Source organism: Culex quinquefasciatus, chromosome 3, assembly GCF_015732765.1.
Source record: "Culex quinquefasciatus strain JHB chromosome 3, VPISU_Cqui_1.0_pri_paternal, whole genome shotgun sequence".
Taxonomy (NCBI): Eukaryota; Metazoa; Arthropoda; class Insecta; order Diptera; family Culicidae; genus Culex; species Culex quinquefasciatus.
In genome coordinates, this window is record NC_051863.1 from 83,980,451 (window position 1) to 84,007,976 (window position 27,526).

General features: G+C 41.6%; 1 protein-coding gene across 1 annotated transcript; it reads right to left on the minus strand.

Moving 5' to 3' along the window:
- Positions 1-3,020: 3,020 nt before the first annotated feature.
- On the minus strand, positions 3,021-26,715 carry LOC6034049 (gamma-aminobutyric acid receptor-associated protein). Its single transcript, XM_001844376.2, has 3 exons — positions 26,507-26,715; positions 3,654-3,848; positions 3,021-3,593 (listed from the first exon to the last, which is right to left on the minus strand). Exons 1-3 carry the CDS (start codon positions 26,594-26,596, stop codon positions 3,525-3,527), a joined length of 354 nt encoding a protein of 117 aa, XP_001844428.2. The 5' UTR covers positions 26,597-26,715; the 3' UTR covers positions 3,021-3,524.
- Between the last annotated feature and the right edge of the window lie 811 nt (positions 26,716-27,526).

A 27,526-nucleotide genomic window follows, 5' to 3' on the forward strand; every position in this document is an offset into this window, starting at 1 on the left:
CGATCGTCGAAATCGACGTTTGACAAAATCGACATTGACGGGCCGTTGTCGGGCCGATTTCAGGCGACTTTGTTATTTAGATTGTCCTGCCATTGTCGGGTGCTCTCGAATCGGATTTTTTGGTTTATTTGAAGCAAATAAAAGAGATTCCGTTAGCAAACATGTACATTTTATTATTCTATTTAAATCGACTTCTATTTGAATATTTGTTGTCCACATTGAGAATCCAGGTTCGGAACTCGTCTTTGCTTCATTCTTGGTGATCTCAAGGGGCAAAACCAGAAATTTTCAAACATCTGAAGATTAAGTTAGGCAAATATATTAAAAATTCTGAACACACCATAATTTGAAAGTGTTTTACCTCATTCATTTGTTCGGCTTGATAGTTCCGTCATGCTCCTAAATCTTTAACATAGATTTGTAGCTTTTTAAAAATGACAATTAACACAATTTTTCACAAGCAAGTTGGAAATCAACGAAAATTAATCTGTCATTGATTTTTATCAACGCCTGCCACGATTTTTTAACGCCTTTCTGACATTCGATCGAAACGCACGACAAACGCTCGAAAATGGCAGGACTCAATCGACTTCGAGCAGATAACGCTTCAAATCGCACGACCGTGGGACTTCAGTCTAACAGGGGTTGTCGGTCCCGTCCGTCAGTCTAACGCGGTTGCGATTCGAAGCGTTATCTACTCGAAATCTATCTTGTCCTGCCATTTTCGAGCGTTTGTCGAGCGTTTTGATCGTTTTGATCGAATGTCAAAGGCGACATTTGCAGTTCTTGTTTATAAGACTGGTTGCAACGCGAAGTTTTATAATTGTTTCAAATTGCGAGCAGTTTTAAATTTTTAGAACTGGCGCAAATGAAACTAGAACACGGTGCTCGCAACGCGCTGATCTAAATGTTGTTTCAAAAAAATGCTTTTAATTGTGTGCGTATGATTATCAACACAGCATCATAGTGTGTGTGTAAGAATACGTGGATATCTTTATATATCTGATGAAACTGAGTTCTATTCCAGTTCCAAACCGTCTCACGTTTGAAACAAACTCGTCGAGCAGTTTTATTCCGGTTTCAAAATACTGCTCGAAAAATAAAACTGCAACTCCGCGTTGCGCGTGGTCTGTTTCAGTTCTATTTGAAAAATGAAACAGCTAGAACAAAGTAGAGCCGCGTTGCAACCAGTCTAATAGTAGGCGTCGTAATTTGATGACAGTTCAATTTGTTCAAGTCCATTTTCACTTATGAAAATTCATAATTTTTTAGTAAAATTAGTGAAATTTCTGCTGATTAGTGGGTAGCTACAGTGTGATTAAACATTTTTTAAAGGGCAATGAAGTTTTGCCAGCAGAAGAAATTCACGGTGTTTGGAAAATATGGTCAAGATTTGTGATTTGACGCAGAACCGCCGAACCCAAGTGCCCATCAACGAAAAACAAAGAATCATCAGCCGGTACACTGGGTAAGAATTTTTCAAATCAACCATCTATTTGTGTCTAATTTTCTGTCAATTTCATTTTTCAGGCTTTGATTTCTATTTCACGTTTTCCACCAAGAAACCAGTGTCGATTCAAGTGTCTTGTTATTATAAATAATCAGACGCTTTTAAATAAATAAAAAAAAATACCTTTTTCCATTACAAAATCAAAAAAGCCGAAATATGTACGTCAGATAATGCCAGGACATTCTAAATAACAAAGGCGCCCGAAAAAGGCCCGACGACGGCCCGGCAACGTCGATTTTCTCAAACGTCGATTTCGACGATCGTCGGACAAAGTGTTGCATATACGCACGAAAAGGGCCCGAATTCCGTCGGACAAACCGTCGGAATTCGGGCCGTTTTGTCGAGCCGTCGGGCCGTTTTCGGGCCGTTGTCGGCCCCGTCAGGGTAAGAATGATATTTATTAAATTATGGTTTTGACAGGTGGTAGTTATTTCTCTCTGTGTGTAAGTGAAGTCATTTCATTTACGGTAATGTTATATTTTCTAAAATGAATACAGTCATCCCACATATTCGGAACACCCACAAATTCGGAACACTTTTATGATAATTTGTCAGTAGCATGCCAAAAGTAGCTTTTCTGTTGACCTTACTATTTATAGAACCTTCATTTGGACATTATCTTGCTATTTCACTAGTAAAAGTAGTACTTTTTGAACTAAAACTTCATTCAAAGACTGTTTTGTCCAGAGCAGCAAAACACTGCCTCCAAATGGCCTGTTTCATAATTGTGGGATGTTATTGTGCCTCCCACAATTGTGGAACACCTGAATTGTACTGATATTTTCACAAAAAAAGTAATCAAACCATGTATAAAACATCACTAAGCTTGAGTTTCATTGGTTTCATAGTGTGAAGTCATTATTTGGTAATAAATATGTACTCCTGGAGAGATCCAAAGTTTGTTTACATTCGTAAGAAAGAAGTGTTCCGAATTTGTGGATTTCAAGGGTCAAAGTAATTCTTCAAAAACTTCATATAAAAGTTTAAATTTGCAGATGTTCGATACAGCATTCGAAAGATCGCAAGAAAAGCTTTCAAATGAAGGTAAAAGCGAATCATTAAGTTCAATTACCGGCTCGCTATGATTTTTTGAACATTGGCCGATCTGGAAACCGTTCCGAATATGTGGGATGACTGTACCAGATATTTTGACGAAAATGATGTTCGGATCAATCTTGCAACCCCTTGTTGGATGCGTAACCAAAAGACATTTCGAACAAGTCTAAAAGATTGAAGATCTGACAATTCTAACGATAGTTATGAATTTATGATGTTATGTTTAGAGAACATTTATAAATTGGATTTTTTTATATTACCAGAACAAAAACTAAATAAATGTGAGGAAGGCATCAACCACGGTTGATACGGTTGATTAAGTAACTTGTTTTTTTATTAAAAACAAATAAAAATAACGAATTTATTGTTTTTTCCTGAAATCTATTACAATTTTGTACACAAGTGTAATAAGAAAGGGAGAAGATATTATCATCCATAATCAAGGCAACTTATATCCCTACTTAAGATAAATAATTTATTTAGAGTTGATATACATTCAAGGAAAAAGAATACAGTTTATAAAATAATCACCATAATTTTAGACTTCGGTTAATTACAGTTTTCACATTTTTTTACCAGATTTTTTTTTATCATTTTGAAGATTGATACGAAGATATAATTTGTAATCCAATGATTCATGCACGACGTTAATGTCAACACTGTTAGACAAAAGAATTTGTACGTTCAAATACAAACATTTCCCTTTTCAAAACAGCAAAACCAACCCCGTACAATCAATCTGGCTGCCACATAGGATGTCCGGGACAACTTTGACTTCTACCGATCAACCTTTGTTTTTTTTATTACAGATAATGGTGCGATTGAAACAAACAGGCAACCATGAACGAGGAAATATTTTCTCATATCATAAACGATGCATTGTAACACTTTTGGACATTTGAATGTGGGATTTGAAGAATATTTATAAAATCGAAGTCATATACATAGATTAGCTCATTTAATGGGATCCGTACACGTTCTCGTCGGAATAGGCGATGTACAGAAAATAGTCCTCCTCGTGGTGTTCCTAAAAAAAAACACAAAAAAAAATTACAACGAGTATGTTACACTACTCTTAGTTAGTTACCTGATAGAGATCCATGGTAGCAGATGTTGGTGGAATTACGTTATTAACGAAGAAAAACAATGCATCTTCTGGCCTCAGGTGGATCCGCTTGCGGATTAAGAAGTAAAACTGACCAACCGTCAAGTCGGATGGCACCAAGTACTTCTTTTTGTCCAAGTCACCAATGCGCGCTTTAGGGGCCTTTTCGACAATAACCTGTGATAAGAGGGAGTGTTTTTTTTTTATTTTTTCTCTAAATTACATTTCTGGAGTTTTTATTGAAAATGCCCAATAAACCAAATTTCCACCCAAAACAGCTAAAAGTAAAAAGTTGATTTATTGGACCATTTAAAAAAAATACAACTCCAGATTTTCTTTTTCAATAGCATGTGCTTCTTGTACTTTCTGTGTAACTGGCAACTCGGTTTCGTAGCATAAATTTGTCTACCGTCAGTGGGGGTGACTATGGATCGAAAAACGATACACCTATCGTAATTTCTTAATAACAAAAACAACCCAAGTAACAAGCAAAATGCTTCTACTTCTTAGCAGGTTTTATAAAAGATTCAAAATTGGCTACTCGCTGTTGTGATGATATTGACAGGGTGACCACTCAAATTCCATTTTCAAATTCCCGACATTTTCCCGACTTTTTTTCCAGACTTTTCCAGAATGCTCAAATAATAGGCATTTCTTATCTAAAGAATGATTTCAAACAAAAAACTTTTAATAAGAACAGTCAATATTACCCAGCGAAAAAAAAATCACAATGAATTTAAAAAGAAATCCAAATAAAGGCATTTTTTGTAAATACAAAAACTAAACAATAAATAAAAAAAACTTTTCAAAAATGGGATTTCATTATTATGATTCAGAGTAGAAACACAAACAATTAGTCTTTGAAAAAATAATCGAAAGTTCAACAATACTTATAACTTCCATGTTATTTTTTTAAATTGACAAACGTATAGTTTTTGATACTTCGTTTCAACTGAAAATGACAAAAAGTTAAAGATAACTGAGCTTAAAATAGCGTTCCTATTTTTTCAAAACTGCATCATCATTTTAAATCAAAGAATGATTGAAACATAATTGCTGTTATTATTCATTCAAAGAATTTAGAAAAATGTCAAGGAATTCATAAAAAGAAACGTTTTTGACAAGTTCCCTTTTTAATTTTGTAATTTTTGATATTAAATTTTCTTAACAATTTTAATTTATCTAGTGGTCAGTATTTAACTGTTTTTTTTTTTCAATGAAAATTAAGTTGATTTTTTTTTTTATTCAAAGCAAAATAATTGAAGAAACATTTTTTTAAAGAATTTTGCCATAACTAAAAACTTTTTGGATTATTTTTTTTTGCAATTTCAATATTTTCTTTATGTTTCCAAAACGTAAAAAAGTTTTTCAATTTTGGATTTTATTCGTTATTTAAGTTTTCCGAAAACTGAAAATCAAGCTTTATCTATTTACCCATACTCACAAAAAAAAAAGTCCAAGGAAAAAAAAATATTTTAAATTACTAAATAAATTTAGTTAAACAATTAAAAATATTCACCAAAAAAAAAACCATTGACAAACTCAAGTTGGAATCTGTTACGAAATATTCAATTATGTGACAAAATGAAATAGAATCATAATTCTAAGCTGGCCATTAGGCTCTATTTTTATATTAGTTTTTCATTAACTTGTTTGATGAACAAAAATTAAAGCGATCATTTGATTCATAAAAAATATTATGAAAATCTGTGTCAAAGCCTCCAATATTCATTAAGATTTTGAATGCCTTTAACAGCTTTTCTATACTCAAATATATTGAAATAGTGAAAAGAACCTTAAATTTAAAGTAAGTTACTAAAGCAGAAATGAATGAATTCAATTTGAAAATTTTACAAAATATTACAAAATTATTCAAGAGTGAAAAAATAATTTTCAATCAAGTATGCTCAGAATTCCCGACTTTTCCCGACTATTTGAAAAAAAATCATAAATTCCCAACTTTTTCCCGATTTTTGGCGGATTTTGGTGAATTCCCGACTTTTTCCCGACTTTCCCGATTTCCCGACTTGAGTGGCCACCCTAATTTATTGAACAAAGGTTTCAAGATTTACGATAGAAATCTCTTGAAAGTATCTTCAAGAGCACTTTAGAAGTATGACACATAGTTTTATGTCACTCTTCGTTGTTTGACTTGAACTTATCCCAGAGAGGTTATTTTTAAGACCATTTTACATTGCCAAAACTGCCTTAAAACTGAACTAAAACTTCTCCGTTTAATGAAAGCATAATTCAAGAGTCTTTGAACTTGATCTGTCAAATCACTAAATACCGATCACCAAAGTACAAAAACCCGGGAATCACGTAAAATATTTCGATAATTACTGGATCCAGCGTGGACGTAATGATTAGCACCTTCGGCAAGGTCTACGCGATCAAGTGCAAGCCAATTTCGCCATTTAGAATGCATGGCCAAAATTATGTTATCTTCCGGCACGTCGAGCAATAGAAGAATCCAGTTTGAAATGGCCGCTAGGTGGCCAATGGTGTTAGAAATGACAGCTTCCAGGTATTTGAATATGGGAGCTAAGGAAAACTCAATTTTTAAGCAATAAAATGATTATTTATGATAAAAGTATTGATTGATTAGGTGTACAAAATGTGTCTAGAATATTATTAAAATAAAAACTGTTCGAAAAATTAGCAATCGAGATAAGTACACCATTCGATTCAGCAGGAATTTTGGGCACCAAAAATATATAGTTTTCATATGTTAAGTATTTTATTTTAAAAGAAAATTAACAAAAAGTATGAAAATCGAGACATTTAGTATGGGAGCTGTCAAATCTCTCACCATCAAAAAGCAGCGTTGAGCTTTCGCTGGATTTGTCTATACGCAAATCATCAATATGGCCACCGTTCCCGTGACTACGGAGGAGTCCATCAGAGCCAGAAGTCTTTCGAAAGACGCAAAGTTTCGGTCAGTTGATTCATCTGGGTGTGGATCTTGCTGATAAGGATGTTCGTGAGAACTGCCCTGACGGCCTGCTGCATAACCTCTCCGACACGCAAAATCGGCACGACGCATCCGGACCAGAATTAGGCGCTTCGAGATTGGAAAAAGTGTCCCGCGGAGTGCTATTGTTTTTGGTTGGATTCGTGTTGATTACTGTGACTAAAATGCTCGTTGTTTCTACGATTCGCGATCAAAAGCTCAAAAATTCCGACAGATGGCGCAAAGCATCGAAGAAGATTTATTGTTTATTCGTCAAGCTTATGTAGACTACTTACAATTTTCTTACATACTAGATATTATTTCTATTGTACAGATTTTTTCGTAGTTCCGGTTTAGACATGTCGAAATGTATGTACTGTGAATTTTCATTATAAAAGCGCATCATTTGGTTTAATGGCGAATTTTTAAATAATTTGTCGTGTATGCAGTTATTCTAAAAAGTGGTGAATTTCTAAGAGTACGGCTTGGTTCATGAATACTATTGAGTATTACTGAAAATAATGCTGCTGACTGTATGCGTTGAGAAATAATGTCGTTGATGAAAGAAAGCATGGCAAATTTACGACGTTCTTGTAATGATTGTATGTTTATGAGCATGCAGCGTGCTTCATACGATGGGAGAGGAAATGCAGTCCAGTTAAGTTTACGTAGTGCGTACAGTAAAATTGTTTTTGGACAGATTCAATACGTGCTTGGTGTACGGCATAGTATGGATTCCAGACGATACTACAGTATTCCAAGAGTGGCCTGACATACGTTATATAGAGTAATTTAATAGTATACGGGTCCTGGAAGTTGAATGCAAAGCGCTTTATAAAGCCTAATGTACTTTTGCCTTGTTTATTATTGTGTTATAGTGTTCTACAAAAGTTAGTTGTGAGTCTAGGATGACACCTAGATCACGTACTACTTGCATTTTCTACTGGTTGGTTTCCTAATAATACTGTTATGTTTGGTGTTTCATGTTTTCTGCTGAAGGCAATGGAATTACATTTCTTTACATTCAATTGGAGTAGGCTTTACTACACCATGTGTAGAAAAGATTAATTTCGTTTTGGAATACATGACTGTCATTGGCATTTCCTATTTCCATATACAATTTCATGTCGTCTGCATATACTAGTACGTTAATTTTTTTAAGAATGAAGGAAATGTCGTTTACATACAAGATGAAAAGAAGAGGTCCTAGATGGGATCCTTGCGGAACCCCAGAGGTGACGTGAATTGATTCCGATAGTACATTTTGGAAGCGAACAATTTGTTCGCGCTTAGTCAAATATGACTTAAGCCATTCCAAAAGATTCGGTTGAATTCAATTTTCTGCAGTTTGAAGATTAATAATGGTATGTCGATTCTGTCAAATGCCTTACTAAAGTCTGTGTAAATTGCTTCTACGAAATTGCGATTATGCATTGCATTCAGTGTAAAATTTACAAATTCTAAAAGGTTGGTGCTAGTAGAGCGGCCTTTAAAAAGCCGTTCTGTTTACATGTGATGCGGTTTTTACTTGCTGAAAGATTTTTCATTTATAATAGATTCGAAAAGTTTTGGAATGCAAGACAAAAGGGCAATTCCGCGATAATTACGTATGTCTGATTTTGGGCCTGACTTGAAAATAGGCACCAAAAAAGACTTTTTCCATGTTTGTGGGAATTTTCCTGTATTTATTGACATGTTGAAAAGATGATGCAGTGGATATGTCAATTCTTCTGCAAGGTTCTTTAGGAATGCAGGTGCTATTCCGTCGGGTCCTGGTCCTTTTGATGAGTCTAAGTCCTTCAATGCCTGGCGTATTTCCGTTTCTGACAAAGAATTGACTGAGACGTCAGTTGGAAATTCCGGTATATATGAAAAGTAGTCGCGGTCGCGGTCTTCTTCGGAAAATGAGGTGTATACTTCTTTGAAAAATTTTGAAAAAAGATTGCAAATTTCTTTTGAGTTACTGCCTACATTTTCGTCCAGTTGCATTGCGATGGGAAGTTACTACTTTTGGATTTGGATTTTACGTAATTAAAGAAATTTTTCGGGCATGATTTGACTTCAGATTCGACTTTACTATTATATTCTTCGTTGGCAGAATTGAGTGCCGAAAAAAAATGGTCGGAAATATTCAGATAATTCAGAAGATTTGTGTCATTTGTATTGTTTCTGTATAGTTTGTAGGCTTTTTGTTTTCTATTTTTTAAATTTCTTAGTTGTGGAGTGAACCACACTGGGTATTTATTGCCTGTGTTATTACGTCGTCGTCTTCTAGTAGGTACTGTTACTGCAAAAACCGTAGAGAAAAACCCAAAAAACAACCAACAGATTTCTTCCAGTGTATTTTAGTTTCTGGTTTGACCGCACCGCCTTCAGCGCTGCGCGACCTGATTTGACAGATGCCATTTCCGGTAAGAGTTGAGAATAAACGTGTAAAGAGAACGGACGCGTTTTTATTTCTCTCCGACTGACTAACGAAAAAATACAGTCCATTTGCGCGCGAGCTATCCGGAGTAACATTTGGTCGTATTCGATCCGGATTTGCGTGACCGCGAGTGAAAAGTGATTTCTCGATTCGCGGATCGGGGAAAGATTCGAGTCCGGCTCGGTTGTCCGCGTCGGCGAAGTGATTTCGGAGCGTTCGGAGTAAATCCGGCTTGCCGAAAAGTGAACTGGCACGTGGTTGCGTGGCGGAGGACGAAAAGCGGAGCGTCCGGGAAGATTCCGGCTTGCCGAAAAGTGGTTCCTGCTGCCGTAACAGTGCTGGGAAAGTGTGAATCCCGAAAAGATTCGACTCGGGTGAAAAGGTCGAATTCCGGGGGGAAAAAAAGTGATTCCGAACGGGCCAGGCTCGGCGGAAAAAAGTGATTTGAAACACGTTGCGACGTGTCGAGAAAAGTGGCTTGCTGCGGCTTGCTACAAAGAAGAAATCTTCTCGTCGTTTTCGTTGTCGCCATCTTGTGCAAGTGAACGAAAAGCCTTTTGCGCAAGAGGAAGAAAAGCCTTTTCAAGGCCAGTGGTGCCAGTTTGTGGCAAAAAGTGAGAAGGAAGAGTTGAAAAGCGACGAAAAAGGGAAGAGCGAGAAAGTGGGAGAGTTTTGAGTGGTCTAAATTGAGCTGAGAGGAAGAAAGAAAATGCTGAACAGTGGGTTGCGGAGAAAGCTGCGGTATTACACCCCGCGGGAGAAGTTTTCTACCCCGGGTGCGAAGCCGGCGAAAACCGTCAAGCAGCAGAAGCAAGAGCAGGCGGCGGCACGGGAGAAGAGCAAGGTGGATGAATCCGTCGAGGCCTACAGCCAGTGTTGCCAGGCAGCTCAAGCGAAGGTTCAGCGGGTAAGAGTTGCAATCGAAAGTGCGCAGCTGGACCACTCGAAATTCAACATCCACGCACTGAACACTTACCTCAAGACGGTGGACACAGCCTACGCTGAAGCAAACGAATACCTGAACAAGATCTACTTGGCTGCCCCGTCCCGAAGAGGTGAGTTTGAACCGTTGTTCGTAGACTTCGAAGAGTTATACGAATTTGTGCGGATTGCGCTATGCCAGATGATCGAGGAGCACACCGAGGCCAAGGCTGCGCTGCAGCTGGCAGCCGCACAGAACGTGAAACCGCTTCCAGTTCCGCTGGTCCAACCCGGAACGAGTGGCATAGATTCGATGACGAGATTCACCCCGACGATCGTCCTGCAGCAGTCGGCGTTGCCCACCTTTGACGGCAAATACGAAAGCTGGTTCAAGTTTAAGCAGATGTTCCGGGACATTGCCGACAAGTGCGCTGCTGACTCGGCTGCGACGAAGTTGCACTTCTTGGACAAGGCCCTGGTCGGGAAGGCGCAAGGAGCGATCGATCCTCAGATCATCCGAGACAACGACTATGAGGGAGCCTGGCGAAGTCTGACGGAGCAATTCGAGAACCTGCCGGCCCTGATTAGCGAGACGATCTCGAGGCTGCTGAGCTTGAAGGCGATGACGGGCGACTCCTTCAACCAACTGAAGACGCTGATTGACGAAGTGGAGAAGTGTGTGAGTTCCCTGGAATTTCACAAGCTTAAGATGGATAAGCTATCGGAAGCGATTGTGATCACGTTGGTGTCTTCGAAGTTGGACGCCGACACACGGAAGGTGTGGGAATCGTCAGTGAAGCGTGGGCAGATGCCCGCATACAAGCAGCTGATCTCCGTTCTTCGCAACCAGCAGCATGTCTTGGAGCGCTGCGAGAACGCGAAGGGGATCCAGAAGAACCGCAGCTCCCACCCGGCCGCCCGCTCTGCTCAAACGACGGCGGCTAGCAAGCGCACACGGCGGTGATCCAGAAAGCGGCTAGTTCCTGTCCAGTGTGTGACGAGAAGCATGCCGTGGAAAAGTGTGACGCGTTCAAGCGTAGTGAAGTGAAGATCAGATACGAAAAGGCGAAACAGCTGGGGCTGTGCTTCGCGTGTCTGAAAAAGGGACATCGCACAAGTGATTGTCCAGAAAAAGTGAAGTGCTCGAAGTGTGCCAAGCGACACAATGTGCTGCTGCACCCCGAGGAAAAGTGCGCCCAGGAAAAGTCAGTGCCTGAAGTGAAACCTGCTGGTTCCACGGAGAGTGCACCGACCACCGTGGCGAAGTGTGTGATCCCGTGCAGAGCCACTGAACCGCCGACGCAGGTGCTACTTGCGACCGCGGTGGTGTACGTGTACGACGACAACGGCGACCAGCACAAGTGCCGTGTGTTGCTGGACTCCGGAGCTATGGCGAACTTCGTATCCCAGCGGATGGCGGACCTGCTGCAGCTAAAGAAGCGCTGCGTGAACATCCCCGTCATCGGAGTCAGTGGAATGCGTACGATGGTGAAGTTCCAAGTGCACGTACGAGCGAAGTCCAGAGCCTCGGCAAGCGAGTTCTGTCTGGACTACCTGGTTGTTCCCCGCGTTACTGGGGCGCTGCCGGTACAGAAAGTGCACATTGACGGATGGCCAATACCTGCCGGAGTGGATCTGGCGGACCCGACGTTCTTCGAACCATCCCGCATCGACCTGCTGGTTGGGGCTGAGGCCTTCTTCGAGATGCTGCTCTCAGGTAAGATCAAAATGTCCTCTGATTTACCTGTGCTACAAGAGAGCACGCTGGGTTGGTTGGTGTCCGGGCGAGTGGCGGGCTCAGCCGCAGTGACAACGGTTCGAGCGTGCCAAGCGATTTCTGCTCCCGAAGTGGACGCAGAGCTGACGAACCTGCTGAAGAAGTTTTGGACGATCGACGATCAAACGGTCGAGCCGAAACCTGATGACGACGATTGCGAGCGGCACTTTGCGGAGACCCACGTGCGTGCCGCCGACGGACGGTACGTTGTACGACTGCCGTTTCGGAAGGAGATTGAAGAACTAGGAGCGTCACGCCAGCAGGCGGAGAAGCGCTTCAACCACCTCGAACGACGACTTGACCAGAACCCAGCACAGAAGAAGCAGTACTCCGAGTTTATCAAAGAGTACGTCGACCTCGGCCACGGCAGAGTGCTGGCTGAAACGGAGTGTGGCACACAAGACGGATACTTCCTGCCACACCACTGCGTGCTCCGTCCGGACAGCTCCACGACGAAGCTGCGAGTCGTTTTTGATGCTTCCGCCCGAAGCACTACTGGCCACTCCCTGAACGACACGATGATGATTGGGCCACCCGTGCAAGACACGTTGTTCGAGATCCTGCTGCGGTTTAGGCTGCACAAGTACGCGTTCACCGCTGACGTGCCCAAAATGTACCGGCAGGTACGAGTGAGCCCGGAGGACACCAAGTTCCAGCGGATTGTGTGGCGCGACGATCGATCCAAGCCGTTGCAAGTGATCGAATTGATGACGGTGACTTACGGGACAGCTGCGGCCCCGTTCCTCGCCACACGAGCTTTGAACCAGCTGGCAGCAGACGAGAAGGAGGACTACCCCGAAGCCAGCAAAGTTGTGTCGTCGAGCTTTTACGTAGACGATGTGCTTTCGGGTGCAGCGACGATTGAGAAAGCGAAGCAGCTGCAGTCTGATCTGGCGGCGCTTCTCGCAAGAGGCGGTTTTGAGCTGCACAAGTGGTGCGCAAACGACGCGGCGCTGCTGGAAGACATCCCCATTGCGAAGCAAGAAAAGCAGCTCGACTTCGAGAACCACGACGCCAAGGACACAGTAAAGACGCTCGGGCTTCTGTGGAACCCCGTCGAGGACCACTTCTTCTTCCGCGTCAAGCCGCTGGACAAGGACCGTGACAACTGGACGAAACAGCAAGTACTATCGGAGATTGCCAAACTGTTTGATCCGCTTGGGTTGCTGGGCCCAACGGTAGCGTTGGCAAAGATGGTCATGCAAGAAACCTGGAGAAGTGGCATTGGATGGAACGACGTGCTGCCACCACCCCTGATGGCACGATGGAGAAAACTGCGGAACGCCCTTGCTGAACTTGCCGAGATCAAGATCCCGAGGCGAGTGACCACCGATGACGCGAGAAGCTGGGAACTTCACGGCTACGCGGATGCGTCCGCCAAGGCCTACGGTTGCAGCATCTACTTGCGGAACGTCAAGATGGATGGCACAGAAGAACTTTTCTTGCTGTGCGGGAAGTCGCGAGTCACTCCGGTCAAGGAAGCCGAACGCAAGCAGAAGGATGACGCTGAACCAGCTGACATGACGATGCCAAGACTGGAGGCGTGCGCGGCCGAGCTGCTGGCCGAGCAAATTGTGAAGGTGGTGAAGGCAATCGACATCCCCATCGACCGAGTCATACTGTGGTCCGACTCACAAATTGTACTCAGCTGGCTGGAGTACATGAAACCTGGGACCCCGGTCTTCGTCAGAAATCGGGTCAACCGAATCCGAGAGCTCACAAGCAAGTACGAGTGGCACTACGTATCAACCAAGAACAACCCCGCCGACCACATTTCCCGTGGTTTGCTACCGAAGCAGTTGAAGAAGTGCGGCTTGTGGTGGAAGGCTCGCCACACCGAAAATCTGGGCCCGATAGTGATGCTTTGCGAGAAGATGGTTCCGGACGGGAACCGAGTGCTGGAAGTGATCTCGGACTGCGGCAGCTTTCGGAAACTGGAGCGGATCTTTGGCTACGTGCTGAGGTTCGTTGGAAACTGCAAGAAGAAGCTGGAAGACCGACGATGTGGCAGACTGGGTAGAGAAGACTACTGTGCCGCACTTCAAGCGATGGTGAAAGCGGTACAACAGGAGGAGTTCAGCGAAGACCTGAAGCGCCTGCAAGCCGGCAAGCCGCTCAACAACAAGCTGAACAAGTTGAACCCGATGGTGGAGAAGGACAGTGGACTGCTGAGAGTCGGTGGCCGCCTGAGCAACTCCGACTTGCCGTACAACCAACGGCACCCGATGATCCTGCCAGAAAAGCACCACCTCACTGAGCTGATCATCGAGACTCTACACACCGAAAACCTACACGTCGGACTGAACGGTCTGCTAGCGTCGCTGAGGCGTCGCTTCTGGCCTGTGAACGCAAAGCGGGCGATACACCGAGTGCTGCGGCGCTGTGTTACGTGCTTCCGGGTCAAACCAACCGACACGGAGCAGTTCATGGGCGATCTCCCGAAGTGTAGAGTGACAGTCGCTGAGCCATTTGCGCGAACCGGCGTGGACTACGCTGGACCAGTGATGCTGAAGCAAGGACGTCTCAAGGCACCAGTCAAGGGGTACATTGCAGTGTTTGTCTGCCTGTGTACCAAAGCAATACACCTTGAGCTCGTCACCTCGATGTCAACTGAAGCGTTTCTGGCGGCGCTACACCGTTTCGTGAGCCGACGCGGGAACGTGAGCGAAATGAAGTCTGACAATGGGACCAACTTCATTGGAGCGGCGCGAGAACTGACCGAACTAGCAGAGCTGTTGCGGTCGCAGATGCTGGAGCGGAAGCTAGACGAGTTCTGCCAAGCACGAAGTATTGACTGGAGTTTCAACCCGCCCAAGGCCCCGCACCAGGGAGGACTGTGGGAAGCAGGTGTAAAGAGTGCCAAACACCACCTGTACCGGGTACTGAACGAGTCCCATCTCACCTACGAAGAAATGAACACGCTGCTGATCCAAATCGAGGCGGTGTTGAACTCGCGTCCGCTTTGTCAGCAGACTGACGACCCGCTCGACTACCGTGCTCTCAGCCCAGGGCACTTCCTCGTGGGTCGCGAGTTGACGGCGCTTCCGGAACCGCTGTACGACGGGCTGAAGGAGAACAAACTGACGCGGTACCAGCTCGTCCAGAAGCGGAAGCAGGATTTCTATCGCCGGTGGTGCAACGAGTACCTTACCGAGCTGCAACAGCGCGGCAAGTGGAACAAGGGAGCATCCGTGGTTCGGAAGGGTATGTTGGTCATCCTGAAGCAGGACAACGTACCACCGCAGCAGTGGAGGCTTGGCCGAATCGTGGACACCCACCCCGGGAAGGACGGCGTCACGAGGGTGGTGACGGTTCGCACCAGCTCCGGTGAATACCGGAGACCAACGACGCAGGTAGCAGTACTTCCGATTTTGGACAACGAGACCCAGGAACTGGAGGAGACAACGGCTTGAGCCAAGCTCAAGGGGGGGAGGATGTTACTGCAAAAACCGTAGAGAAAAACCCAAAAAACAACCAACAGATTTCTTCCAGTGTATTTTAGTTTCTGGTTTGACCGCACCGCCTTCAGCGCTGCGCGACCTGATTTGACAGATGCCATTTCCGGTAAGAGTTGAGAATAAACGTGTAAAGAGAACGGACGCGTTTTTATTTCTCTCCGACTGACTAACGAAAAAATACAGTCCATTTGCGCGCGAGCTATCCGGAGTAACAGGTACGGTTTCAGATGTTATAGTGTTAATTTCCGTATAGAATTTTCCTACTAATTCGTCGACATTTCCTTCATTATTAAATAAATTTTGCCAGTCAATTGCAAGTAGTTTACGTTTGGCTTCTACAAAGTTTGTTTTATTGTATTCCAGGACTTCTTCATATTCCCAGTCAATGGGCAAAGTGTTTTTATGGACATAAATAGAATATTCAATTGCTGTATGGAAGACTTCATTCTTCCAAAGGGGGGTTACAGATTCTTGTACATGAAAGTCTTCAATACAGTTAGTGAATAAAAGGTCTAAAATGAATTTCTTTGGTTTTTTACATGATTGATTTGGAAAAGTCCATAATTTGCAATATTGTCAAAGAGAAAATGCAAAGTTTCATTTTCCCCAATGACTGGGAGAAGAATTGCTTCATTTTCTTGGTCAGATATAAATTCGACTTTGCTTTGATTAAAGTCGCCATAAATGTGAAGTTTTACTTCCGGTTCCATTTTGATGTTATGATTTCTACTGTTTTAAAGAATAGTTCATACGACTGTTTATTTGCATGGTCCGGCGGAAAGTATACTGATGCAAAAATATGTACTTGGCCTGCAATAGTGGCTTTGGCCCAGACTTGTTCAAATTGAAAATGTTTTTCAGTTACAATTTCTTTTGGATTAAGTCTGGCATTTATGGCTAAGAGGACGCCGCCTCCTGACTTTTTCTGACTGAGATTTAAATTTCTATTGCCTAGGAATACAAAATAATTGTTTCCAAAAATTTCTTCAGGGTGGACGCTTTCGTCCCAGTTAGTTTCAGTTCCAAGAATAATGTCGAAAGAATGTGAGAGAATGTTTAAAGAAATTTCCTTCATTTTGCCTGGGCTTTTCATGCGATTGAAATTTGACAATAAATTAGAATTTCATTCGCATTCTGTTGTTCCGTTGAAGAAATTTTTGGAGACATACTTAAATTATTAGTAGTACTTACTGCCTCTTGCGAGGGTGTCATTTCTTCTTCCGTGTTAGAAGGCGTCAATGCTTGTAAAAATTCGACGATGTAGTCGGCAGGTAAAATTTGTTGGCGGCTTCGCGCGAATGCTGCAGGTATTGAAGTCTTCTAGTTGTTACATATTTCCTGTAGGTTTCAGGTCGGTGAGGGTTTGCTTAGGTGAAATTCCAATTGTTGAGTTGTATTCCATGAAGATGTTCATAAGATGTTCAGGTTCAGTAGGCAGGCCATTGGATGCAAAAAAGACATGCATGCTGGTTAGTGTTAGTCCGTCTATGCAGACGTCCGGTTTTTGGTCCTTCAGATACGCCAAGTATAGTCTGAGATTGTCATAGACTTTAATTTCGCGGAGTCTGGCCAGCAGGAAACGGCCATCGCCGACTGCAGACTGTTCAGTTAGGCGTACTATGGGCGGCTTCATTGGGTCCAGACAGAACATACTGTCTGTTACTTCAGGAGTTTGTGATGACGTTTTTGCTGGCTGCGGCGTGGTGGCGTTTAGAGGTGGGACGATTGGCGTTTTTCCTTCCGGTAGGGGTTGATGGTTTCCTTTTCGGAAGTTGATGAAGTTTGAATTCGATGTAGTTGGAGGTTGGCCAGAAAATTCGACCCTTGCCTGGTCTAGAAGTTCCTTGTCGGACAATTTGGTTGACGAATGAGTGAAAAAGTTGCTGCTACTTGCGTTGTCCTGGTCGAATTGATTGTCCTTTAAGTTAAAATGTGGCGTACTTGGGTTTCGGCCTGCGTCAGAGTTGCAGTTGGTCTGGTGCTGTTGCCGACGAAGATGTTGATGTGATTGTTGTTGCTGCAGGTGTTGCTGTTGCCGGCGTTGCTGATGATGTTGTTGTGATTGTTGTTGCTGGTGCTGAATTTGTTGACGATGTTTTCGGTTGCGGCGACGTGCTTTTTCGGCTTCCTTTTCCTGAAGACGGCGAGTCCGCTGCCTGGCGTCGAAGTCGGTCCAGTCTGGCTTCCAAATTTTTTGCTGCCGATAAGTCGCCAGCCAGATTCGATTTCCAGTACGGTTTGTTCGTTTAATTCTTCTGCCAGTGATTTTTGCCGGACTTCAATTTCATTGTCTTGCAGTTTATTGATGGATGAAGTGGGCCCTCACTTCATCGTGGACTGCTAAAATTATGTCCGAGGGGCATTTTTCTGCTGAGGCAATTGTTTTAATTATGTCATCCCGGTGGGATGACGTAATTTCCTGGATACGGCAGAATGATTCAGCGAGTTTTGATTCTGGTCCGAGGTGGTGTCTTCAAATGCTTTTCTGACTTCGTTTAAGGGAAGTCCATTGCCGGTGCCTGTGTTAATACTGCCGAAAGTATTCGACTTGCGATTTCTGCAGATTTCTTAATTTCTTCCTGCAGGCCTATGATTTTATTATGCAGTTCATTAAGGGCTTCTTGGTTTGTCTTGTCATTGGTCTTGATGTGAGTCAAGATCATATGACTGCCTTCTAAATGATGCTGCATTATTTTTCTAATGTCGATTTCCATATGTAGGTTATTTCGACAAAGGCTGCATATAGGAAGTACATGTAGTTGCAAGTCGTCTTCGGAGCCACGCTTGACCCCAATACAGGCTGCGTGAAATTTTCGATTACAAATGCCCGTACAGTTCCAGAGGTATTGTTGGTCGAAGGGTGAAGAGCACGTCGGCACATAGCACTGCATTTTGCTTACGTTTGTTAATAAGTGCACACGCGACGCGCGACAAAAAAAATAAATATGTTTACGTTTACGTTTGTGGACTGGGTCAGTGAAGGTAAATAAAAATAAAGTGTAGAGCGAATTAAAAAACGCGTCCGTCCGGTAAAAAGACTCAACTGCAACTGCAAGAATGACGATTCAGATTTTCGCTGTTCGGTTACATAGGAATGCAAACTTAAAATTGAATTTACAGCTCATAGAACAACTTTTGAGAAAAAATTCAAGTATTACGATTGTTAACTCTTTGCCCTCTATAAATTAACGCAATAAAAAAAATATTTGAAATAAAATAATTTTGAAAAAATAATATTGTTTAAAATGATAGAGCATCAAAAGTTAACAAAGTATCAGCTCGAATTTTTGCTCAAAAGTTGTTTTGGACGCTGGAATTTAACAAAACAGAATTCGCATACATAACCTCAAAGGGCGAAAATTTCAATCGACATTCTTCGTTCTGTTCTGCTACTCAACACTAGGTGTCGCATGTCGTTTGGCTCTTGAACGGCAATATTTTTTCCCTGTGATTTTTTTTCGGCAGGTGCTGGCCCACCCGGTTGAGGATCTGGATGCCGGTGCGTGCCACGAGCTCCTGTCCGGCGCCCAGAGCAAACTTTCGTCGGCCTCTACTGATGTGGAACGCGTCGAGGCTGAATTGCCGTTAAAGTGGCCAAGGCTCTCGTCAAGGCTGCCGAATAAGGTGCGAGCAAAACACCAAACTGCCGGTGAATCCGTGTCCGGGTCCTTACGTTAAAATTCAAGTGCGAGAATTGTTTTCTTCAAAAGTCGCGGCCGCAATGAATAAATAAAATGATTTGTAAAACAACCCAAGTAACCATAAGCACAAAGTATTAATTCCTAAAAACTGGAATGTTTTGGCGTAGTAAATAAGCTTTGCGAATGCCTCAAAGTACCTAAACTGCAGCATTTGGCATTAAAACACCATTTACGACCTTGAAAATCAGGAGTTTTTTTTTTTTGAAAGGTCCAATAAACCATATTTCCAGTTTTTGCTTTTTCGTAGTGTTTGAAACCGCCTTGAGTCAGGGTATTAAATAATACCCAAGCAAAAACTGAAAATTTGGTTTATTGGACCTTTTAAAAAAAAAAACAAAAACTCCAGAAAATGTGTATCAAAGCATTTGATGTTTATCAACAAAGTAACCCATCGATACGGGAAACAATTCAGCCAGGCACGCTCTTATTGACTTTAATCCTTCTCCCGTCATGCCATTCTAATAAGCGTGCGGGCTAAGGCGCAGTTCCCACAGTGTGCATCAGTATTAATTTTGCGTGAACTGTGTTCAATTCCCGCTGATTGAAATGTATTTTTAAGCCAAATTTTTCAAAACATGCCCATAGCACCAAGGACATTTTCAAAAGTTCTCTGATAAATTGAATGACTTTTCTCACAAGCAAAAAGCTGCATTCCGGAAGTCTGATACACTTTGTGAAATTTTGCCAACCGTGAACCAAGCACTCCTCGGAAAAGCAGTTCCCGTTAGCCGTTAGCCAGTGTTTGTCCCTATTAACCCCAAGCCTTCCGTAATTGATTGTACTGCACTTGACTGGCTGGCCGCAATTTGCTGAGTGACTGCAGAAAGAAAGTCTTCATTAATGTTCGATGCATCAACCACATAAATTAAAAGTTTCAAAAGAAACACTCATTTCAGAATACCTACATCAGCTGGCTGGCGCGCATCCTGGAGATCGACGATAAAAATGCAAGAATAACATCAAAGCGTCACTCACTCACATATGACACGTAACAGGAGAAAAAAAACAAAGGAGGCCCACCACCAAGTGTGTGTGGAGCAGCTGTTCTTTTTTTACCTCCAGCCTTGACGTCGATAAAGCAGTTTATTTTTGTTCGAGCTTTCAGCGAGGCATTAAATCGGCATCACTGTGCGCCACTTGAAATGTTTCTCAAGGGAAAAGTGCTGATTTAATGATTTGAAGCATTATTTGCAGGTATCAAATGCCAATATAATTTCAAAGATTTTCAAACATTTGGGTACTTTTTGATCAATTCCAACAAATAAAAAAAAAAGTCACCTATGCTTATGCTTATGCTTATGCTTAATTCCAACAAATTAAAAAAAAAAAGATTTTTCGAGAGGAAATTTTTGGCTAAAAACGTACCTCAACTTTAGACAGCTGCTAAAATTACAGGATTTGTTCTAGGAACGAATTTTTTTCAACAAAGTCATCTTAAGGTGTCGACTTAGGTGTTGGTTAGACGCGGGAGATTCAAAACTCTTGGTGCAGATGAATACCGATTTTGTGAGTATAATTATAACTAATTTTAATACAAATATACTTAATAAACAATATGCAGCCTTAAAACTGATTTTCTAGCTGCTAAAAAGACGGTGTTTAATTCTAACCTCGATGGACTTCCGATGGTTTTGAAGATTTTTCTCTCGAAGGTGTTTTTTCTTCTTTTCTTGGTGAGAACATTGGGATGTAATAAAGCTAGAAAATATATATATTTTGCAAACTGCGTAATATATATATTTGCAAAACTGCGCAATGATCTCGTCAGAAAATTAAATAACGTTTTATGCTGGAGTGTGTTATAACAAAAAAAAAGTTTATATTCTTGTATTAGTTTTCTGAAAGACGTATGAGCCATTGGTAAACAAAGCCTTTTTTTTTTGAAACTGTATTCGACCTTCTTATGAAAAAACAATTACAAAAATGCTTGAGATTGTTCATCTACACATCTTTTAAGTGTATCAAACTAAAAATAATGAAATTTTGTTTCATTTTGGAGAAAAACTAAAATTAGCATCGGAGGTCACGGTGGCTCTTTGGGCTTTTTGAAAACTCACTAGGGCGTCCCAAAAAATTAAATGCTGTTAAATCTTTGGTGCTCACTCCTAGAATGATAGATTAGGATGTCAGGAACAATGTTTTCACACAACAAAAAATTCCCATAAATGGTTTACCACTTGCGTGCGAAGCTTGAATGAAAAAAGTGCATTTTTCGAGTTTTTTTTCAGAAATGCGCGTAACAATCATACTAAAGTCATTGAAATTTGGTCGCCTTGGGCTTCAAGTTATAGTTTAATGTCCCCTGAACAAATTCCTCAAATCAAATCAAATTATTCGCTCTACAGCATTGCCTTGGCGTTCTCGATTGCGAGATTCCTACTCGAAACTAAGTGTCCGAAGGCTTGATTGTTGAGGCAATTGCAAACCTCTTTTAACACCTTAGCTTCCATCCACCCCTGGATTCGAACTGACGACCTTTGGATTGTGAGTCCGACTGTCTACCAGCGACTCCACAGAGGCAGGACCCAGGGACGACTCCTACACCTGGACTGAACTAACGACCTAACCCTTTAGGTAAGACCGGGGCCAACATTTACTTCCCCGTCCGACGAAAGGCGTGGTCAGACAAATCTCGTCTCGAAAAATGCCACCAGGACCGTCCGGGATCGAACCCAAGCCGACTGGGTGAGAGGCAACCACGCTTACCCCTACACCACGGTCCCGGATAACAAATTCCTGTAGTCCATAAAAAGCTTGTGTTTGGGCATGGCAGGGCGTTTTAGGGAGAAAAATTTGTATTTTTAGCTAAAAATTATAAAAATCACCCCAAAACGAGCCAAAAATAATGCATTCAGCTTATAAGAAAATCTCTGATGGGGTATCCCGGTTTATAACATTTTGCTCAAGCCACATCGTGAATGGTAATGGTGTAAATAATAGGGCTGGGGATTGAAACATTAATTTTGGAAACCTATTTGGTAATAAACCGCTTTTAAATGAAATATTCTTTGTCTAGCATTGTTTAATGCTCATATTTGTATCCGGGCATTATGTTGCTGAATTTTCATGACAAATTGTAAAGAAAACATTATTATTCTTCCACCTTTGATTTTGGGGTAATTTCAAAAATAGCTAGAAATCTGACAAATGATCAACACAGGCCGATTTTAAGCAAAACTATGTAATTAAGTCAATGTGGATTTGTAAACAAGCAGTCTAAATCCAGAGTTTTTTTATAGGCTCCCAAAACCAAAGCTAAAAACTCTATTCGCCACCTACATTCGAGTAGGAGAACTTTGGTGCAAGGTTACGTTTACGGTTTTGCGCGATAAAAGGGGAGTGAAAACTATTCTAAGATTTTTTAAAGAAAATTGATCTTTTGGAATAAAATAATGTTAACAGGAGGTAAGAAATAAAAAGTTCTATCGACTGACTTTTTGATTTTTCGCTAAGTTGCCTTTTTCATTGAAAATTCTGAGATCCGGATTGAAAACGCGAGAATGAAGTTAGATTGCTAATTTTGAAAATCAATCCAATTATCATTTTTCAAGCAGATCTTTGCTTTTATGGTAGAAGTGACTTTAAAAAATAATTGTCCACTTGAATAATCTACATTATCAATTGATTTGTTATGTTTTGGTTGATTAAAACATTCCCTTATTTTGAATCAGATAATGAACAGGTTAAATCGACCATCACAAAAATATTTTCGTTTATATCATTTAAGCTATTTATTTCTTACCTGAAAATGGTATAATTTGCTTTTAATGTCGATTTTATGATGAAATAAAACTATTTCAAATTTCAAACCAATTTACTCGCTGTAGGTTATAATGAAAACATCACCACAAGTTTGAGCGCCCTCTAGTGGGGGTTAATTTTGACGTTTGATTGCCTATAGGTTCTATAAGCTATTGTGTTTTATATGTTTATACTGCCCCTGATCAGCGACAAGTTAAGACGTGTTTTGCTCGTGTTGTCATCTCGCCTGCTTGGAAGTTTTTGAGAGATGGAGGTGGAGGAATCCTCCGAGGAGGAAGATTTTCGTCCCGTCCGCGGGAATCGGAAGCGAAAGAAGTCCAGCGAGGTCACTGGAATCGGCATCGAAGGAGGAAAAGTTGAGAAGACCCTGCTCAACAACAACAAGTTCAGCCCGCTAGCGGATAACAAAAACAACAACAATGCCAGAGGAGGAGGAGAGGCCCCGGCGGTTCCACACCCGGCCAGTCGGCAGGTTAACAAAAGCAACCACCTTTGGTGGTGAAGAACACCACGGATTTTTACAAGCTCGTGGCGATAGTGGAAAGTTGTAAATTTGGTTTCGACCCGATTTACAAACTAACCCGATTTGGAATCAAGGTGACCTGCTTCTCTGTCAAAGATTTTGACAAGTTGCAAGAGCTACTCAAGAAGAAGAAAGTGGAATTCTACACTCACGATCGGCGGAGCGAACGAAATCATCGGGTGGTTCTTCGTGGTTTTCCTGATGAACTGAAACCGGACGACCTTCTGAAGAGGGATCTCAAGCTGGACGCGCTGGAGGTGCATATCATCCAGCGGAAGGAAAAGTCCACCGTGGACGAAACTCCGTACATTGTGGTCTTCCCCAAGGGATACACCAATCTGAAGAAGCTCTCTGCAATGAAAGTTGTGGCAAGCACTATCATCCGGTGGGAGGCCTACCGGAACAAGCGGCAGAACGTGACACAGTGCAGGAACTGCTTGCAGCTGGGTCATGGAACCAGAAACTGTCACCTGAAAGGGAGGTGCAATAACTGTGGGGGTCCCCACAAGACGGACGAGTGCAAAGTCAAAGAAGACGAGCCGAAGGGGTGTGCCAACTGCTCTGGAGCAGAAGAAGCAGCTGCCCTAAGCGTGCGGACAGCATCCGGAGGCGCCAGCAGGCGTCGAAACAGAAACCGCCGGCAAGGAAGGCGGAGAAGCAGAGTCCAGCATTTCCGGCGTCACGCCGGCGGAGTTCCCTCCGTTCCCTCCCTCCGAGTGGAGTGGAGTGTAATGAGTTTTTTTTTATTATTTTATATTTTGATTGTAAACTGATCCTCGGTCCTAACCTGGTCGTAGCACCTTAATGTAAGTATGCACTTCGGAAGAAACCGGTCAAGAAAAATTTCAAATGGGAAGCAGCGGCAGCGCAAGCAAGTCAGAGAGGGTGAAGAAAAACCCCAAGAAATCGCTCCCTCTCCTTTGTTCTGCTGTTCGTAAAGCTGTTTCTTGACCCCTTTCCTTCCGATCTGCAGACTAGCCTTAAAGGACCTAATAAAAATAAGTTATGAATAAAAAAAAAATACTGCCCCTGATCGCATAAATGTCCCATATGCATTTTCATCACTTTTGTGTTATTGATGCAGTTTGGCTTAAGACATCCAGTACTTTGTCTTAGAAATCAGGAGGAAATCCAGTTTTTTCGAGATACCTGAACACCTAGCCTTGTGGGACAAACTTTAAATGCGTTTTTCTCAGCTTCCTGTTTTTGCATATGGGACATTCATGCGAACATGGGCAGTATACAGCCGTTCTACGCATAATTGTCCCATGTCATTTTTGGTCGATTTGGACCGTTTGTAAGTTTTATGTTTAGTTTGACGTTTACTTTTCGAAAAAACATATAAAACTTTTTTGTAAAATCCTTGAAAACAACACCAAGTTTGTCCCATCGTTGTACTTCTACTCATAATTGACCCACCAAGTATTTTGTTTTACGAAATTATCAGTTTTATGAAGTATTGTGTCTTATTTACCTATTGTATAGCAAGAGGATTACAAATAAGAGTGATAATCTGCAAACTGGGATGATTATGGACATATGGGGTGAATAGGAGCCACGGGACCATTATGCGTAGAAACACAGAAAACGGTCGAAAAATTACAATCGCGTTTTTGTCAGCTGCACTTTTTTGAACATGGGACAATTATGCGTAGAACGGCAGTATAGGTCCTTTAAACAAAACTACAAAAAATTAAACAGTCACTGATATCAGCAGGATTGAGGTTTTGCAGCGCGACTGTGTTTGAAATGTAGGTGGCGCCAAAATGAGGTTACTTGCCAAAAATCGCATTCCTTTCTGCTGGATTGAAGAACAAAATCGCTTATTTCTCATGATTCCCTGCATCAATCTTAATGAAACTGGTTGCAAAAGACGAGAAAAATTTTTTGCTTTAGAATAATGAACATCAACTTTTGGGCGCGCAAAAATTTGTGACCTTTTTCTTTAAAAACATGTTTTGGAACACGAAAAATGAGTTTCCCGTATATACCAATGAAATAAACAGTTATATAGTTGATAACAGATGTGTTAACGTATATTCAACAATTTGTATTGATTTTTGACAGACTTTCTTGCCAAATAGTCAAATTACTATCTTTTCTAAATCTACAGTCATAGAAAATCAAACAAATTGGAAAGTTATACACCAAATTGTTGGAAATAATTTTTCTCATCCGAATCCGGCATAAGTTTTATAAAAATGTTGGTTAGGAAGGAAAAAACACATTTTTTCTAAAAATCATAGGTTTACGCTATTTGTTCATAGGTGGCGACACGCGTCATTTAGTTTTGCTGCAAATTCTCTATAGGCTACTTGTTTACAAATCCACATTGCTAGATTAAATTTTCAAAACAACCTTTAAGTCATGGGTTACCTATGCAGATAGGACCTGGGATAGTAAGATAGTAGGTGGGATATTTATTTATATTTTGTATAGAGCTTTATGACGTTTCGCGAACGCACACTAGCGCACCATTTGGTTTTGCTGCCTGACAAAATTTAACCTCAATTTATTTTTGTGTACGTACACGCAATACATACGCACATAGATTACTCTATTGCAATTCCACACATTTGCCATTATTTTTTTCAAACGAATGGTCAATATTTTAAGCTCGATAAGTATGGTGGATGGTTTACAGTTGTAAAAAAAACAGATGAGATCGTAGTATCCATTGCCAAAGTATATAAAAACATGAACAAACATGTATGGACACTTATTTGCAAGTGGCACAAACACACATACTCTGACTGAATTCGAGACTGTAGAAAACATCATCCATCGGCAAGCCAAAGCCACCTTCGCCTTGAGCCGTTCTAAGTATTTGTAAATAACATGCGATGTGAAAAGGCCTGCTAGGACTGGTGTGCAGAGAAACAAAGCAATAATAAAAACTTCTTTTATATAAACCATCCTGTTTTCAATCCTACAAATACATTTCCATTATGAAACAATTTGCAAATACAGGTCCGAGAATAAAATATTGGGAGCAACGAACAAAAGATTGTTGCTATTTTTCAGCTAAAAACAAAGAGAAATCAACCCATCCAGTGACGTAATGACCTTGGGAAAGTTTATTTTAATTTTACTTGCAAATTTGAAATTTTCTACATCTCCTGCATCAAATAGTTCTAGATTACTATGAAACGTTAGATATAATATCTAACACAACGAGAACCAGTTGTGTATCAAATATAAGAGAGAAAAACAACTTCCGAGTCCGACATTTTGATTTCTGTTCCATGATTCACTAGTTTCAGCCATGACACACCATTGAAAATCTGTTCAACTTGCATACTCCGAGTTACTTACTGGCACACGGTCCGGATATTTACGGCGAATTTTATCACCCTCGGCCTTTCGCTTCTCGAAGGGATGCTCTTCCTTGTACTGGAACTTCATTGTTCAGAGATGTTCTTTTCACTAAAGCAGGAATTACTCAACTTTGCACTAGAATGATGTGTTGCTTTCAGAGTTTTTAACGATACTGCGCTGTGGGACGACCAACTACGTCTTTTGTTTTGTTTGTGTCGAAAACAAATATGAGCTCGGGCAAAAAGATGATTACGGTACACAGATACAGCTACCTACAGAGGAGAACTTTGATGAGCTTTTTATTATATTTCCGAAAAAGCCAAATTTATCCATAGATGCCGCTACGCTCAGTTGTCTACCCCGATAGAAATGTTAAAAGGCTTTTTTAAACAGGTACCTGCAATGGTGGCCCTTTTCTTGAAACCATAACTTCTAACGCGGACGAGAGGATAAAGAAGAAAACAACGAAAACAAAAAATACACTGCTGTCAAGCTCGCCCAAATGTATCAACAAACCAAACTAGATCGATCCACTCAAAAATTTTAAATAACTAAATACACTCAACCCCCGGTGGTTGGTCACTTTTTTGTTTGACACTTTTTGAGTTTGTACCCCGTTGCACAGTGGGGCCAAACCCGCTGCTAATCCCATGAAATCGATTACGAAAAAGGCCGCAGGCGAGACCGCAGGTTTTTCGATCCTGAAAATAGTGATCTTATTGAGAAAAAAAATCCTGATAAACCCAAGTAACCATCCAGCACTAAGAGAAATCATAAAGGTGCTGTTTATCAGCTTTCTACTGCTAATCAGTCATAAAACAGCTAAGAAGAAAACAAATCAGCTCTAAAACAACTGCAGTAGTATTAGCTGATATGCAGCAGTTTTAATGCTGCTCCTAGCAACACTGCTGCATTTTCCCCCATTTTACTGGCAACACTGTTGAGGAGTGAACGAGAGAGAACGAAATAAACGAAAATAAAAATATCTCATGCTCGCTCATTCGTTCAACCAGTACG

What these genes read in the sequence shown, in the direction of transcription:
- LOC6034049 (XM_001844376.2), bottom strand. Translation starts at nt 26,596, where the DNA reads ATGAAGTTCCAGTACAAGGAAGAGCATCCCTTCGAGAAGCGAAAGGCC. An exon ending in AATATCCGGACCGTGTGCCA is followed by an intron (nt 3,849 to 26,506) that starts GTAAGTAACTCG and finishes CTCTTATCACAG; the next exon opens with GTTATTGTCGAAAAGGCCCC. An exon ending in CTACCATGGATCTCTATCAG is followed by an intron (nt 3,594 to 3,653) that starts GTAACTAACTAA and finishes GTTTTTTTTTAG; the next exon opens with GAACACCACGAGGAGGACTA.